The sequence below is a fragment of the Malus domestica genome, chromosome 15 (genome assembly GCF_042453785.1).
Source record: "Malus domestica chromosome 15, GDT2T_hap1".
NCBI lineage: Eukaryota > Viridiplantae > Streptophyta > Magnoliopsida > Rosales > Rosaceae > Malus > Malus domestica.
In genome coordinates this window covers 1,965,267-1,983,419 of record NC_091675.1, presented here as the reverse complement: position 1 = coordinate 1,983,419, position 18,153 = coordinate 1,965,267, and the positions used below count along the sequence as shown (strand labels likewise).

General features: G+C 38.2%; 1 protein-coding gene and 1 long non-coding RNA gene across 5 annotated transcripts; both read right to left on the bottom strand.

Moving 5' to 3' along the window:
* Positions 1-1,254: 1,254 nt before the first annotated feature.
* LOC103420929 (NAC domain-containing protein 83-like) lies at positions 1,255-3,655 on the bottom strand. 4 transcript variants are annotated; one of them, NM_001328839.1, is made up of 6 exons: positions 3,529-3,586; positions 2,865-3,040; positions 2,493-2,719; positions 2,216-2,389; positions 1,816-2,110; positions 1,255-1,716 (listed from the first exon to the last, which is right to left on the bottom strand). In NM_001328839.1, the coding sequence occupies exons 2-6, from the start codon at positions 3,022-3,024 to the stop codon at positions 1,493-1,495; spliced, it is 1,080 nt and encodes a 359-aa protein (NP_001315768.1). In that variant the 5' UTR covers positions 3,025-3,040; positions 3,529-3,586; the 3' UTR covers positions 1,255-1,492. The 4 variants fall into 4 exon arrangements, with proteins under 4 accessions (NP_001315768.1, XP_008357186.1, XP_008357187.1 ...); XM_008358964.4 differs by having other exon boundaries at positions 1,364-1,716; positions 2,832-3,040; positions 3,529-3,655; XM_008358965.4 differs by having other exon boundaries at positions 1,364-1,716; positions 2,216-2,377; positions 2,832-3,040; positions 3,529-3,655.
* A 3,693-nt stretch (positions 3,656-7,348) lies between these two features.
* LOC108171718 (uncharacterized) lies at positions 7,349-10,304 on the bottom strand. The gene is made up of 2 exons (XR_001788267.3): positions 9,466-10,304; positions 7,349-9,368 (listed from the first exon to the last, which is right to left on the bottom strand). It is a non-coding gene; the product is annotated as an uncharacterized lncRNA (long non-coding RNA).
* Between the last annotated feature and the right edge of the window lie 7,849 nt (positions 10,305-18,153).

The following is an 18,153-nucleotide window of genomic DNA, read 5'->3' as shown; positions in this document are numbered from 1 at the left end:
AAGTGTTGTATGCAGGTTACGAAAGGCCTTGTATGGTTTGAAACAATCTCCTAGCGTGGTTTGGGAGGTTTACAAGTTCAATGAAGAAGTTTTGGTATATCCAGAGTCATTCAGATCATACTTTGTTTCTAAAGCGACAAAATGGTAAGCTAACTGCATTGATTATTTATGTTGATGACATGATAGTGACCGGTGATGATCATAATGAGATACAACGCCTTCAAAAGTACATAGCTACTGAGTTTGAGATGAAAGAATTGGGTGAATTAAAGTATTTTCTTGGAATCGAGGTTGCACGATCCAAGCATGGAATTTTTCTGTCTCAACGAAAATATGTTCTTGATTTGTTAGCTGAAACATGTATGTTAGATTGCAAACCTGTTGATACTCCGATTGAGCAGAATCATCGTCTGACCTTATTTATAGATCAAGTTCCTACTCATAAGGAACAATATTAGAGGCTTGTGAGGAGATTAATTTATTTGTCTTATACTCACCCTGACATTGCTTATGCAGTTAGTGTGGTAAGTCAGTTTATGCACTCACCTAGTGAAGCTCATATGGATGCAGTAACCCGTATTTTGAGATACTTAAAGATGGCTCCTGGCAAATGCCTGGTTTTATCCAAGAATGGTCATTTGAATGTCAAAGGGTATACAGATGCAGATTGGGCAGGTTCTATCACTGATTGGCGATCTACATCTATATACTTTACGTTTGTGGGTAGTAATTTAGTTACTTGGAGAATCAAGAAACAAAAAGTGGTGGCTAGGTCAAGTGCAGAAGTTGAGTTTCGTGGTATGTCTCATGGTGTATGTGAGTTGTTGTGGTTGAAAAAATTGTTGAGAGATCTTGGGTTTAAACCCAAAGGTGCTATGAAACTTCATTGTGATAACAAGGTTGCTATTGAGATTGCTCATAATCCAGTGCAACATGATCGAACAAAACATGTGGAGATTGATTGACATTTCATTAAGGAAAAATTGGATGCTGGAATTATTATGTTTCTGTTTGTGAGATATGAAGATCAACTTGCTGATGCTCTTACTAAGGCTGTGTCTAATAGAGTGTTTTCCAACTCGCTTGACAAGTTGGGCATGCGTGACATCTTTGCACCAACTTGAGGGGGGAGTGTTGCGAGTTATATATTAGTTAAAGTGTAAATAGTAGTTTATTGTCCCACATTGGTGAAGTACATATGTAATACCAATTGTAACTCCTATATATACTCCACTTTGGAGATTAATGAATAGATAAGAAATTCCCAAATATTGTCATATATATTTTTGGTATTTACCATACTTAGTTTAATATGGTATTTACCATGTTTAGTGTAATAAAGCAGACAATAGTAGAAAAAAGATTCTACAAAAAAATTTCCAAAATGATTCATTTGAACAATACAAAAAATGTCTAAGTATGATGTTGATTATTTGCTACTCAAATTCGTTAATATACATAAATACACACGTGTAGAATGAAAACAGATGACCTAAAACGGCATGAAGCAGAAATACTTCTTCCTCTTAAGCTTTTTGGTTCCACCAACATTAGCATTCTGAGAATTTGATGGCCCTTCATTCCTATCGTCTGATTTTTGTTTTCTGCTCGCATTTTTTGAACTATTTTCTGTGACAATCTTGGCACAAACAGATGAGCCAGGATTCGGAGAACGATTTCTGATTCTTTCTTTGTCGCGAGACTTGTCGAAAGATCCTATTAACAAAAATAAAAAAAGAGAGTAATTTTAGGGTTCTTCATATAGAATGATTATTATTGTTCACCAAAATTAAGCGGCATTATTTTTTTATGTACCTGAAGAGGATGCAAACACGACCAACTTATTGTTGTTCGTCACCAATTCTTGCTTACTTTTAGGCTCTAGTTCTTCCAACAATGCCAGAGAATCGAAGCATTCGTCCGAGGACATTGTCAAGCAACTCGAAACTGAACTAAATGAATGAGATGCTGGTGTGTCAAGATCCAGCAATTCCAAGTAGTCGCCTCTCGAAAGGTAATCATTCTCGTGCATAATTTGCACATTATCATCTCGAACTGGAAGCCTTTCTGTAACTACCAATGTTCCCGTTTCGCGATCATTGCTTGCCTCCTACAATATAACAAAGAAATCACGACATCCCATCAGAGCAATGATCAAACGATATATGCATCATAAAAGCTAGTAGCAAATAATGTTTTTCCAAACAAAGTGTACATTTTCAACACGAGGCTTGCTGGTGGAACCACGATCCTCAACACGCGGAACAACTGAATGTGTTGAGTGAATAGCCCTATCAGAATTCACCAATTCCTGAAGCTTATTGGAGTTTGGTGTTTCATCATCCCTAAGAAAGACTCTGCAAAGCGACCCGACATCCTGCACATTTATCTAACCAAACTGGCAGTGAACTGGCAGCTTGGGCAGAGAAACAAAATATGTAGAACAAATCAGGCAATGTAATATACATGATTGGCAGACTCCAATCGATTACCTTCAATTTGCTGCTTTCCGACGATTTCTTCTGAGTTATCCAGTATTCTTGCATCACCCAATTGGTTTTAGTTTCATGAGGGGCTTGGCCTCGATAGAATTCAAGTGTAGCTCTCCAACCATAGATGGAGGAGTTTGAGAATATTCTACTGGCCTCCCCTTTGGCTCTCCACTGCCCAATATTTGTAGGGTTGCTCTCACTCGAGCGAATGAAGTACCAAAAACCATCTGCATAAGACTAAAACTGTTAAGCTTTAGAGAGACAGACTAGCAGAGTCGTAGATTACTACTAATCACATCGATATTATCCCAATATGACTCAGTTAATCAACTTCATTACATTTACATCCATTTGAAAGGCACGAAAAATAACCGGGTAAATTCGAGGGCGCGCATCGGTAAGGATTTACATCTCGAATCACATTTCCAGGAAGCGGGGATCCGTCCTGTATTTTCTCTAAGGACACACAGAGCTCCTCATCGGTACACTGTAAGCTGATATCAGCAGGCAGGGCAGCTGATTGCGGATACATGACAACTCAATTAGGTCTGCCAAAGGAACAAGCAGGACCAAAAACATGATTTAGGAAAGCAAATAATCAATCAGAGAGTTTTTAACTAAGAATTAACAGGAAATAATTCGCGAAAATGAAGTCATAAAATATGAAGTGAACAATTATTTACGATGATAACTATCAAACTATGAGCATCCACTCAAAATTAATCCGCAATGCGTGGACAGATTAATGATCATTTAAACAAACTTCATTAAGCTAATCTATCGCCCAAATCCATCAAAATTCCCAAATTAATTTACTAAAGATCTCATCTTTCTCAACAAAAAATCTGACTAATCGGGTTTCAAAACAAAAGATCTGACCTTTCTCAAATTCTATTTACTTCCCTTCACAATTTCTCATTAACCAAACAAATGTTTGAAACATTCAACTACAAGAACATCCAAGGGATACATAATTAAAACAAATTACATACTTAATTGTGAGATTAATTAAGGTGGTCAGGTTCAAAGCTCTAACCTTTTGACTTTAGGGACGACCAACGACTCCACCGCCTTGATCCGATGCTCCTCCCTTCTCTTCCTTAATCGCTACACAAAAGAAATGAGTTGGGATCGTCGAGTATTTATAGGGCTGCTGAGGCAGTGAACACTCACTACGTGGAGACTTGTCACTGGTCGAGTAACGCAATCCTGTTATTCTTGGGGGGCCTGCAGATGAGCTCACCTTTCCCGCTCTTTCCCAGCAAGTACGTGCGAATGTGTTAAAAGAAAATAACAGTCATGCCGTACTATTAACTTTATTACTAGTTTTGGAAATTTTGTTGGAAAATTTTACACAAACTATAAACATCAAGTGTTTAATTTGTACCTAGAAAAAGAAAGTTTGAAAATTTCGGTAGGATCAATTCTGCATTAAAACTTCATTACTCATTTTCCTCGTAATAGCATTTTTAAGAAAGATGTCAAAATGCCTACAACAGTAATAACAGTAAAAAAGATAATACTAGTGTTTTTCTATATAAATACCAAATTCTAAGTCAAGACGTAGATTGATAGAACAGATAATTGGCAAATTTAACAACAGCTCCAAATAAATTTTGATTAATTATAATTATTAGATGCTTTTTATTGGTTTTCAGATAATGAAATCTCGAAGAATAATCAAGCAATACAATTAACAAGTCTAAAAGGTAAGAGTTTAATATTTTGTAGCGCATTGTAAATGCATGCATGCGTAGAACAATTTCCTGAAGTCAAGGCCATATTTGATCTTTTATACAAGCTTTGATTTTTAGGATTAGAAGGTGAGTGAACATGTCATAAGCATCACATGGTATGGATAAAATATGATTTCCTCAAATGCTTTTTAATATAAATTACTCGGACTTGAATTCGAACTTAGGTATAAAAAACGAAAGCATCATGTTCTAACTAATTTGACTATTACTACATTTGTTTATACAAGTCATATATGTTGGAAATAGGGTTGATCGAACACGTAACCGGAGCAAATCGCGAACTACTTGAGTTACAAATCAGCACTATCCACCTAATCAAAGATGAGGACCAATAACTATTTAAAAGTTAAGTCTTCAGGCCCATACCAGTCCAAGTAAAAAGGCACTGGCTTGCAAGCCCTTGCATTTTGCGTACTAGAGGTGCAATTTAATTTGGATCAACCTGAATTCATCCATGTCCAATTTAATTTCAAATCCCATAAGAGAAATTACTGTCATCGAGTTCATCACGGAGTCAATATTATATGGTTTTCGATTACCTCACATTACTTGACGAAAACAGAAAGAAGTATAGGTTATGATAAAGAACAACCATGAAGTTAATATTAGTACATAATATCAATGGGAAGAAGAATCGTGAAGTTAATAATAGGTTGTGTTTGAGCCACGTGATAAGGAAAAGAGGGTGGCACAGTAAGTCAGATCACTATCAAGTTGACTGCTGAGTTGATGCTTTAAGAACAAAAGTTGAAAATTTGCTATTGATTTGGGATTGAACTTGGTCTTACTTAATGAAGGCATTTGGGGACCATTCGCAGCTATATTTCTAGCTGATGATATGATATGACGTTTTTGGTATTAAAAATTTGGACTCATTTCTCCAAATGACACAGATAATATTAGAAGAACAAACAAAACAGAGAAAGTAAAAGCACATCATAAAATATTCCACAAGGAAATAAATTAACTACAAATCAAACAGCAGCATCTCTTGATTGTTGTTTCGATCATTGGCCTCCTCGCATTGTCCAGCATCATCCCTTGCTTCCTTATTCGTTCCATTATTGCTGGGATTAGCAGCATTAGCATTCGCCCTGCACCTGTTGAAATAGTTCTGAATGACTTTCATAGACAACCAACCATAACAGGCTATAGGGTTAGGATTTCCTCCCATCACTTGCTCATATTGATTTCAGTAGAATTCGATAAGAACTACACACAAGGAGCTGCCAATCATTAGGCCCAATTGCTCAGCAACATTAAATCCACCAGTGACCAACTTCGTTTTGGTCCGAAATACTATCAAAACAGATAGTATGCCCACAAGCTTATCGGCAACCCCAAAAACAGTGGTAGGTTTGGCGATCCAAACAACTAAAATGAAAGGGGCAAAAGCAAAACATGATCATCCAAAGGCAGTAGTAGCCATATTTTGGATCTATTTGCTGTTGGAGGTAGAGATCAAGACCAACAGAAAATATAGATCCAAAATGTGGCTACTACTGGTTAGGAATGGACAAAATACTCATGGGTTACCGCGGTTACCTGCCCATTTAAAGTTCACGGTTGTTTAGACGAACAAATGGTTATGGGTATAACCGTTTATCTGTTAAATTTAAAATGGGCGGTTATGGGTATTACCCGCGGTTATAACGGGTATCCATTTAGCCATTTAATTTAGGGAGCTTTAATGAAAAAGGTTTGGGCCAACAAATATTTAACCAAAAATCATCCCAAAATGTTATTTAACCAAAATGGCTCAAAGTTTAATAAAAAATCATCCAAAACTATTGTCTACGAGACAAACTTACAAGCCCAACCCACTACAAATCTACACTTCCGCAAATACCCCTAAATGATTTGATATTGTCTTCACTCTTCACCAACCTCAACCCAGCACGAGATCGCCATAATAACTCCTTGTCTTCCTATCAAATCGAATTCTCCCATTTCAAAAACAACCAAATCAAAGTTGAAATCAAAGTTGAAAAATGAAGCATTCATCGGAACAAAGTCGCCAAAACAAGTTCAAAGAAGTTTAATGGCAGAAACCAGCGAAAGTGTCTGGAAAAAAAAAAACAGATACAATGTTTGTTTTGTCTGTGCACAAACAAACATTGTATCTGAAAAGAAAAGAATCAAAATCCAAAAATAGTGACTTAAATTTCAAAAACAGTGACTTAGTTCCAGAAACAGTCTATGTTTTAACCTTTGATTGTTTCTTTTCTTTCATACATCAGTTGATTACATTTAATAAACAAGGTTCTTATTTTACTTTGAATCTAAATACAATAAATTTCACTATTTCTTTTCTAGCTTACATTTCAGAAATAGTGTCTATTTCATTTGGATCTAAAAACAGTGACTTAGATTCCAGAAACAGTGTTACTTAAAATCCAAAAACAATTTATTTTTATAGTCCAAAAACAATGACCCGTCGTTATTATTGAATAGCATGTAAATCTCAAATTTATTTTCTGCAGAAACAAACGATGAACTCCACAGACGATGAAAAATTAAAAAACAATACCTCGAATACACTATGAATAATAACAACGATCACATTTCAACGAAATAATACAAAATATAAATTAAATAGCATGAGGATCTATATTTTTGTTTCAAAGAAAAAGGAGAAGGTCTGCAAAACATCGATGAACTCCATTAACGACGAAAATTTGGAACTCGACCTTAAAAAATTAGGGGTAAAATCAACAAATCATAATTTATTATAGTTTGGCCATTTTTAGTTAGACTATTTTAATATGGGCCTTGCACTAATTGTTAAACAAAACTTATAACATGGTTTTTTATTAAAACTAAATTTTTTCAAACCCTTTTCATTAATTTTCCTTACAATTAAGACGTATAAAAGGAAAGCGTTTAATATTTTGTAGAGAATTGTAAATGCATGCATGCGTAGAACAATTTCCTGAAGTCAAGGCCATATTTGATCTTTTATACCAGCTTTGATTTTTAGAGTTGGGATTAAAAGGTGAGTGAACATGTCATAGGCATCACATTTATAGAGATGTGTTACAATATGGTATAGATAAAATATAATTTCCTCAAATACTTTTTAATATAAATCACTCGGACTTGAATTCGAACTTAGGTATATAAAACGAAAGCATCATGTTCCAACTAATTTGACTGTTACTACATTTGTTTATACAAGTCATATCAGTTGGAAATAGGGATGATCGAACACGGGGCAAATCCCGAACTACTTGAGTCACAAATCAGTACTATCCACCTAAAGGTGAGGACCAATAACTGTTTACAAGTTAAATCTTCAGGCCCATACCATTCCAAGTAAAAAGGCCCTGGCTTGCAAGCCCTTGCATTTTGCATACTTGAGGTGCAATTTGGTTAGATCAACCTGAGTTCGTTCATGCCCAATTCAATTTCAAATCTCATCAGAGAAATTACTGCCATCGATTTCATCACGAAGCCTATATCATATGGTTTTCGTTTACCTCACATTACTTGACAGAAACAGAAAGAAGCATAGGTTATGATAAAGAACCGTGAAGTTAATAATAGGTCGTATTTGAGCCACGTAATAAGGAAAATAGGGTGGCACAGTAAGTCAGATCACTATCAAGTTGACTGCTTCAAGAACAATCATGAAGAGTTATGCAAATCTCATCTCAGGGACAATTTTGGCTAAAAAGCCTTTCCATATTGCCCTTCACACTCAACATCAAAGAAGAAGCAAAGGAAGACACAACTATGTTTTTGTCATGAACATCAAAACATGAATGTTGTTTTCACCTATGAATATCATATGCAAAAAACATGAATAGATGTGACATTTCACAAATGCAAGATTTTTGTCATCAAACATCAAATGAATATGAACGAAAAATAAATGTTTAGTTAATAATCACAAACATCAAATGAATAAGCCAAATGGTGGTTACTTTCATAGACAACCAACCATAACAAGTTATGGGGTTAGGATTTCCTCCCATCACTTGCTCATATTGATTTCAGTACAATTCGACAAGAACTAGACATAACGAGTTGCCAATTATTAGCCCCAATTGCTCACCAACATTAAATCCACAACTGACCAACTTCGTTTTGGCCCAAAATACTATCAAAACAGATAGTATGCCCACAAGCATATCGGTAACCCCAAGTACAGTGGTAGGTTTGGCGATGCAAACAAATGAAATGAAAAGGACAAAAAATCATGCAAGGATCCAAAGCCCGTAGTAGCCACATTTTGGATTTATACTATTGGCTTTGGATTCTTGCATGATTTTTTGCCCTTTTCATTTCATTTATTTGGATCACCAAATCTACAACTGTGCTTGGGGTTGCCGATATGGTTGTGGGCATAATATTTGTTTTGATAGTATTTCTTGCTAAAACAAAGTTGGTTAATGGTGAATTTAATGTTGGTGAGCAATTGGGGCTAATGATTGGTAGCTCCTTGTGTGTAGTTCTTGCATTATTTTACCGAAATCAGCAGGTGATGGGAGGAAATCCTAACCCCATAACCTGTTATAACTACCATTTGGCTTGTTCATATTATTCATCCATATTCATTTGATGTTTGTGATTATTAACTACACATTTATTATTACTTCATATTCATTTGATGTTTGATCACAAAAATCTCGCATTTGTGAAATATCACATTTATTCATGGTTTTTGCATTTGATATTTGAAAACAACATTCATGTTTTGATGTTCATGACAAAAACATAATTGTGTCTTACTTTGATTCTTCTTTGATGGGTGTGAAAGTGTGAGGACAATATTCATCATCAACGCAAAGTGCAGAAATTAATCCAATGCAGAAAAAGTTCCAAAAATACTTACAGTGGGGTTGGTGATGAAGCCCTTTTTGCATTGCTTGGCACTCCATCTCACTCAACCACTCCCTCGCATTATATTTAAAATATTATTACATACAAGTTTGGGGGTGGGATCCAAACAACACAGAAGGGAGCACAGGATCCATTTGGTGCAACGTTTAGCTCAAGATTCATCACATTTATTCAGGGCAGCATGCATACAAAAGAGAAAAAAATACATGAGTATAATGGAAACTGTCAGGATCCATTTGGATGCAGAGAAACTGATTCAACTCCTAGCACAAATCTGGGATGCATGCACCAAAAACTGAATCACAAATCCAAGGAATATGTTCAACAGATGTATATCGAAAAAAATAAGTTTTCGCGGTTGAAACCTATACCTGTAATTCTGACCGTGAGGATTTTGAGATGTATGCTGCTTGATTCCCTTTGGATTTGTGCACCCGTGCCAATTCTGTCTCTGCGCATCTTCTTCTAACCACGAATGGGATCTGCACCAAACCCAACTCACATGCATGAGGAGTCCAGAGTCTTTTTCAGAATAAATAAAGCACTGAGACATATAGTGAACCAATGAAAGATCGTGTACTCTTTTTATTATTATTATTATTATTATTATTTTATTATTTTTTTGGAGAATCGGTGAGATGGGGCTGCGGATATGGCTTCGAAGTTCTGGGTTTCATTTCTCAAATTCGAAGTTTGGGGGTTACAGGTTGTAGCTTGAAGATGAGATACGATTTTGGACAAAATGGCTATGGTGGCACGGCTAAAAAGTGAATGGGAAGGGTCTCAAGTTTTTGACTGAGGTGAAGCTAGGGTTTCAGTTTCTGGAGAAATGATGCAGGAGTGCACTCATGGTGCTGGGCTCGAGGTCCGCAAAAGTTGAGAGAGAGGGCAACGGCAGCGGGGATTGGAAATGGAGGACGAAGCTGATAAGTCAGCTTATATAGCTCCAGGTGTTAGGGTTTTCACACGAGTGTTCCTGCACGTGCAAGGTTCAGCGCCTCACGCTGTTCCACCAGGTCACGGGTTCAAATTCGGCCCGCAGCACTCTTGGGTTTTTATTCCAGGTCACGAGTTCTATCCCACCGCCTGGCACTTTTGTACCTTACTATGGTAGGCGGGTAACAGCGGTTATTTATCCATAACCGTTTAATCTCTTACCCGCATAACCGTTTACCCTTTGAGTAATTACATAAATGATTAAAGCCATTATTTTGTTTCCAGCCCCTTTCCCCAATTCCAGGTAGGGATGGGCAATACTTATAGTCGGCGGGTAACAGCGGTTATTTACCCATAACCATTTAATCTCTTACCCGCATAATCGTTTACCCTTTGGATAATTACATAAACGATTATATCCATAACCGATTATAAACGGTTAATCATACTCACAATCGCTCACCCATTTAACCATAACCACATATACATGTTTACCCTTTTTTTACCCGTACATGTTTTTATAAAAACTTGAAAATTAAAAAAGAAATTTGTCATAATTTTATTTTTCTACCATTAAACACTGTCATATTTGACAACGAATCGATGAGATCTTTCTAATTTTACATATATTAACATAAAAGGTTAAATGGGTACCCGTTTATAACCGCGGGTAATACCCATAACCGGTCATTTAAATTTTACGGGGTTGCTGAGACACTAATTCATGGGTTATACTTTGAAAATTTGCACATTCACATCAACATGATTTGTGGGAAGTGAGATTTAAACACTTAGAACTAAGTTCATTTCTAATATTTGTTCCAAGTAAAGTAAAGTTAGTTATTATCATAAATAAAGTAATAATTGTTCCACATGAGGGTTTGCTTAGTAACTGGGTCAGTTCTGCCTAATCAGCAGTGATTCTCGCAAGAAACGGTAGAGTTTCGGCATGGGGCAGGGTGGTTAGTTGGTTTCGTAGCCATTTCAACTCGAGTTAGTAAGTCCTTAGGGGTGTTTTCTAATTGATTCTTAATGGCTTAGACTGACACACCCCGACCTAAATGCACGTCATGCTGGCCGTCACATGAAGGTGACGTAGCCATCAGTCAGCTATATTGCAGGTGTCAAGAATCCATCAACATAACAGAAAGAGTCTAAACCAAAAAAAGAGAGGATTCCAAAAGTAATTGAAAAACTAATGACGAAGCATAGAGACATGAAAAACATCTTGCACTTTGGACAACTCTGGAGGCAACTCAAGCCTGTAAGCAACTTCACCGACTCGCTTGGTGATCATATATGGTCTAATATACCTAGTACTCAACTTGCCTTTCTTTCCAAATCGTACAACACCTCTCCATGGTGATAGCTTCAGAAACACCCAATCACCTACATTATACATCCGGTCAGTGGCATGTCTGTCTGCTAGACTCTTCTATCTATCCTGGGCCACTTTCAGGTTAGACTTAATCACCTGAAAATTTTGCGTAGTCTCATCCACGATCTCAGGGCCCATCAAAATTCTTTCTCCAACCTCTGACCAACATAAGGGTGTACGACAAGATTTAGCATAAAGTGCTTCAAATGGTGACATACCAATACTTAAATGAAAGCTGTTGTTGTAGGCAAATTCCATTAAATCCAACCGCTTATGCCAAACGTCACCAAACTATAATACTGAAGATCTCAGCATATCTTCCAACGTCTGAATAGTCTTCTCTGATTGTCCATCTGTTTGAGGATGATATGTTGTACTATAAAGTAATCTCGAACCAAGAGCTTCCTGGAATGCTATCTAGAATTTAGAAGCAAATCTAGGATCCCAATTCGAGATAATACTAATTGGAATCCCATGGTACTTCACGATCTTCGATATGAACAATTTAGCTAATCGGCTTAAAGGATATTTCTCATTCACGGGAATAAAATGTGCTGACTTAGTAAGCCGATCAACTATCACCCAGATGCCATAATAACCATTATGTGTACGAGGAAGCTTGTACACAAAATCCATAGTAATATTTTCCCATTTCCACTGTGGAACGAGAAGTGGGTGCATCAATCCAAAAAGCTTCTTTCTTTCTGCTTTGACTTGCTGACAAATGACACACTTACTCACATATTCAGCAATTTCTCGTTTTATACCTAGCCAATAATAAAATGGTCAAATGGTATGATACATTTTTGTACCTCCTGGATGCATTGCATAAGCTGAAATATATGCTTCATCAAGAATTGCTTTCTTTAATTCCATATTATTCGACACATACATCCTACTCTCCTGCATAAGCATGCCATCAGTTTCTCGAATTCTGAAGTTTTTCTTCTTCCCTCGATTCCTTGTTTGAATTATTTTCTGGGTCTCTTCATCATTCATCTGGGCTTCAAGTATACGATCAATTAAAATTGACATGACTTGAAAATTTGCAAGCAAGGCTTCCTCTCGATTTTCCACTTATAACTTCACTCCAGTGGACCTTAAATCCGCAAGAAGAGGAACATGACAATCATAAATGGCATTAAGTCTAACTGGAGTTTTCCTACTAAGTGCATCCGCCACCACATTCGCACGACCAAGGTGATACTCAATCGTGCAATCATAATCACTAAGCAACTCAATCCACATTCGTTGCCGAAGATTAAGATCCCTCTGAGTAAAAAGATACTGAAGACTCTTATGATCTTTGAAGATTTTACATTTCTCTCCGTAGAGATAATGTCTCCAAATCTTCAAAGCGAATATGATAGCTGCTAACTTCATATCATGAGTAGGATAATTCATCTCATGAGGCTTTAATTGTCGTAAAGCATAAGCAATCACCCTACCATGTTGCATCAACACACAACACATACCATTTAATGAAGCATCACTGTAGACCACAAAATTACCATTATCATCTGGAAGTGCCAAAACAGGTGCATGAGTGAGATAATACTTCAACTGTTGAAAACTTTGCTCACAATTATTATCCCATTCAAACTTAACTTCTTTTCTAGTCAACCTCGTTAATGGCAAAGCAATGACTGAAAAATCCTTAACAAACCGTCTATAATAGCCTGCTAGGCCAAGAAAACTCCGTACTTCAGTGACGGTTCGTGGTTGTTCCCAATTCTCCACAACTGCCATTTTCTGAGAATCCACCTGAATACCTTGAGCAAAAATGACATATCCCAAAGATGCTACTTGATTTAACCAAAATTGGCACTTGCTAAACTTAGCATACAGTTAATGTTCCCTTAATTTCTTCAACACCAAGGTAAAATGTCGAACATGCTCTGATTTAGACTTAGAGTATACCAGAATGTCATCAATAAAAACAATGACAAACCTGTCTATATATGGCTGGAATACTCGATTCATCAAATCCATGAAAGCTGCTGGCGCATTCGTTAATCCGAATGGCATCCCAAGAAACTTATAATGACCATAACGAGTCCTGAAAGTAGTCTTAGGAACATCCTCACTGCTGATCTTCAACTGGTAATAACTAGATCTCAAATCAATTTTAGAAAACACACAGGCACCTCGAAGCTGATCAAACAAATCATCTATACATGGCAACGGATAACGGTTTTTAATTGTTACCCGATTTAATTACCTATAATCAAAACATAGCCTCAAAGTTCCTTCTTTCTTCATTACAAACAAAACTGGAGCTCCCCAGGGTGAAGTACTAGGCTGAATAAAACCTTTATCAACTAATTCCTGCAACTGAAATTTCAATTCCCTCAATTCAACAGGAGCCATTCTATATGGAGTCAAAGATATATGATCCATACCTGGAAGCAAATCAATAGTGAACTCCACATCTCGGTCTGGCGGCAATCCATGTAAATCATCAGGGAATACATCAGGAAAATGCCGACTACTCGAACATCCTCCACACTACTAGAAGTAACACCATTCAGCACTACAAGAGCTAAATATCCCTGACAATCTTTTGATAACAACCTTTTTGCTCTTACAGCAGAAATAACACCATGCCTCACCCCACTACATTCACCCATAAAAGTAACTTCAGGTAATCCAGGACGATGGAAAGTGACTGTTTTCCCGTATCAATTTATGTTGGCACGATTATAATGCAACCAATTTGTGCCTAAAATCACATCAAAATCAACAATATCTAACGGGATAAGATTAGCTGGCATAACTACCTCATCCACCATCACTGGATATCCTGGATATACACAATCAACATAACATCTCTCCCCTCTAGGCATAGCAAACTCTAAATCATACCCTAGAGGTGTAGGATGAGGTTGCGTCACTTGAGCAAATGTATGAGAAATGACAGAATGTGTAGCGCCATAATCAATTAAAACTCTAGCAAAGTGACCAAGAATATTTAACGTACCCATGATCAAGTCCGGATGATTCTAAGCATCTTGCAAAGATATATTGTTAATACGTCCATGGGCTTGTTGTCATCCCCCACGACCTCTATTAACTTGATTACCTCGCCCCTAACTTGGCTGACCGGATTGCCTTGAAGATCCTACACTACTGAAAGCAATCTCTACTTGCTGGGGCTGTCATCTCTGGTACCATTGAGATCCAATAGCTAGAATAGAAGGATACTGTGTATACCCTCTAAGATACTGAGAATACCCATTCTGGTAATAAGGATCCTACGAATACTGATATGGTCCTGGAGCATAAGGAGTGGCATCACCCTGATAATGGTAAGCACCACCTCGACCCATCTGATCATAACTACCAAACCCTGAAACTTGCTGGCCCAACGCTGGTGATGGCATAGAAGGCTGCTGGGGCCTCTGCTAATTTTGGGGACAATTTATAGCTCTATGTCCCATCTGTCCACAAGTAAAACATTCACTGCTGCCTTGTCTACACTCTCCAAAATGCCTATTATTACATCTGCGACACAAATGAACACTTCCTCTTCCAGCATCTCCCTGCCTCTGGAATCTATAACCTCCTGAAAATCTATCACCTCTCATCTGACCAGTGGCACTAAAACCTCTGCTAGAAGAACTGGAACTAGTTACATCCCTCTTAAAGCTCTGAGTCTTGCGAGGTCCTTGAGAAGACTGACCTTTACCTTTATCATCTCGCCTCTGATTCCCATTCTTTTCTTCTTCATCTTCACTCTCACTGGGCATATTCTCTGAGTCCTCAATCCTTAACAAAATCTCATAAAACACCTGGTAAGTAGCACATGGAGTCGAGGTTGCTATAGAACGCCATTTCTTTTTAGTACCCAACCTGAAACGACGGAACATCTCAACTAGATTAGCTGTAACCTCCGGATGATAGCGAGACAAGTCAATGAATCTCCTATAATATTCATTTTTCGTCATATTCCCTTGCTTTAATTGAGTAAACTCTTGCTTTTTGCGATCAATATACTCAGGGGGAATAAACCTTTTCTAAAACAATTGTTAAGACTCTTGTCTCCACCATGATGCAGGTTCCGGACCCAGAAACCTTGTAGTCGTCTCGACCCACTTATCAGGAGGAAGATTCCCCTGACTTTGCATTACACAGAAAGTCTTCTCAAAGATGATTGATCCATTTCTCTGCTCCTTCATGTCCTTCATTCTCCATAAAATGATTCAGCTTCAGATTATACACAATCTCGAGATGTGTCATTTGGGGAGGACGGAGCGAAGACTGAATGACATTAGTTATAGCTTCCTCTAACTGAGCTATATCTGGGAAACTAGGCTCAACAGAAGGACGTTGATCTCTACGAGGCGGTATGGTTCTAACATAAGACATCAAAATAATTAGAAATTCTCAAGATATGCATGACTGCAAACCTAAGGCTCTGATACCAAACTGACACACCTTGACCTAAATCGCAGTGTTTGTACCATACTTGACCAATCCCGAAACTACCGAACACCGGTCAACGTTATACCGTCAAGGACCCATAAGAGTTTCCCTCCAACCAGAAGGCCAATCACAACGTAACACGTGTCGACATCAGAAGCCAATCATAGCGCGACACGTGTCAACATTGGAAGCCAATCACAACATGACACGTGTCAATGTCAGAACAAAGCTAGAAACTCTTTTCTATAAAAGGATATCATTCTCCCAAAATATTTCGTAATGTCATTTGTACTAAATCATTCACTAGTATTCACCAAAGAAGAGCTTGAACCTATGTACTTGTGTAAACCCTTCACAATTAATGAGAACTCATCTACTCCGTGGACATAACCAATCTGGGTGAACCACGTACATCTTGTTTTTGCTTCCCTGTCTCTATCCATTTACATACTTATCCACACTAGTGACCGAAGCAATCTAGCGAAGTCACAAACTTGACACTTTCTGTTGTACCAAAGTCATCATCGATTTTGTGCATCAACATTTGGTGCCGTCTATGGGAACGACACTTGTTCCCACTCTCTTTAGCTTTGTTAAGCTGGTTTCCACTATTCGTACACTCTCTTTTGACCAGACATCATTTTTCCAACATGGGGAGCGAAAGAAGCCACACCACACAGAATGACACCCTTTTTGCATCTGGTGCGAAGCAAAGAAAGAAGGAACAAAAGAAGTCTGCTCTTCAGGCTAAAGTCGATGAACTGGAGGCTTAGAACAACAAGATAACGATAAAGAATGAGATCCTCTAAGAGCAGTATAAGAATGTCTTCGAGATGTTCCACGAGGCTAGATATACTAAAACACATGAGTTCATCATCCCTATGGAAGTCAACCATCAACTGGGTGCCCCTCAACACGGATGGTCATTTGCCCTCGACATGGGTATTCCTGTTGAGGAGCGAGCTACTCATCGAAATGGCAACCAACATGAGACTTTTCTCAACCCAGCTGCTTCGACCCGAAGCAGAAGGAGTGAAGGAAGGCACCTTCTTACAGAAGGAGTGGAAGGATCGAAAGCCATCTTTCGCGACTGTCGAGACTTCCTAAAACAACGTCGAGACAATCTCATCCATGTAAGCTCAAAGATCAATGACTAAGCTCAAAAATCAATGACCCAAGGGTCTTTGAAAGACTCAGTTCTTTCCCATGTCCTAAGCCGACTACTAGAGAAAGGGCAGCAAGTCCTAGAGAAACACGAAGGTATAGGGGACTTAAAGATGTTCCGACAGACATACCTTGGAAATCAGTACGACGAGTCCAGGAAAAAATCACATGCTCTTGATCAAACCTTCCTAATTCCAAAAGAAGATGGAGATTTACGAAAGAAAGCTCCAGTGGTACATGACTCCACTTAGGACCCTCTTATCATACAGCTCCTTAAGGAAGTAAACAAGTTGAAGGCCGAACAACAAGCTGAGATACCTGATTGGAACCAACCTAGGCCTGGCCCTCTTACAAAAAGGATCATCGACACCCTCTCCAAGCAAAGACAAAGCAGAAGCTTGGCTTGCAACTATATACTGGAAATGAGGACTCGATTGAACACATTAACCTCTTTGAGTCTACCATGGCATACCAGATGCACATCGACGAAATGCGATGTCTTATCTTCCCCTCCACCTTCTCTGGCGGAGCTCTAAACTGGTATTGTCGTCTTCCACCTGAGACGGTAGACTCATTTGAGGAATTGAGGAAACTGTTTGTTTCTTAACATATTTTCCAGACCGATCACTTGCACTTCGCAGATGACTTGTACATTATTCGCCAGAATCCAGATGAGTCATTATGTATGTATGTTGGCCACTTCAGCCATGAGTATTCTCATTGTGCCGAGACAAACAACAAGACTGCCCTCAAAGCCTTCACGGCAGGCCTACGTGACTGTTTCTTTAAGTACATGATCAATGCCAACACTTGGAAGACTTACTCTGAGGTGATGGGGCATACTTATAACCATGCCTCCGCCGAGGCAAAGACATACCAAGAGAAACCCCCAACAACCATCCCCTATCAGCAAGCGGGAAGTGGAAGCCAGACCCACCCAAATGAGAAGACCTCAACCTTCCGAACGGTAGAGGTGTCTCCCCCTGCCTTACTTAATACTTTGCCAAGTCAATAGACATATCAATCTCAAGGCAAAAGGAAAGATTTTCATCCTCACCAGTCTCATTTTAGTAAAAGGAGTAAGGGACACTACCGCGATAACCAAGGGTATTGCCACGATAATCCCCGACCCCAGACAGTTAACACAGTAGGTCAA

What these genes read in the sequence shown, in the direction of transcription:
- LOC103420929 (XM_008358964.4), bottom strand. Translation starts at nt 3,024, where the DNA reads ATGTATCCGCAATCAGCTGCCCTGCCTGCTGATATCAGCTTACAGTGT. An exon ending in CCTTTCAAATGGATGTAAAT is followed by an intron (nt 2,720 to 2,831) that starts GTAATGAAGTTG and finishes AGTCTTATGCAG; the next exon opens with ATGGTTTTTGGTACTTCATT. An exon ending in CGTGTTTGCATCCTCTTCAG is followed by an intron (nt 1,717 to 1,815) that starts GTACATAAAAAA and finishes TTTTGTTAATAG; the next exon opens with GATCTTTCGACAAGTCTCGC.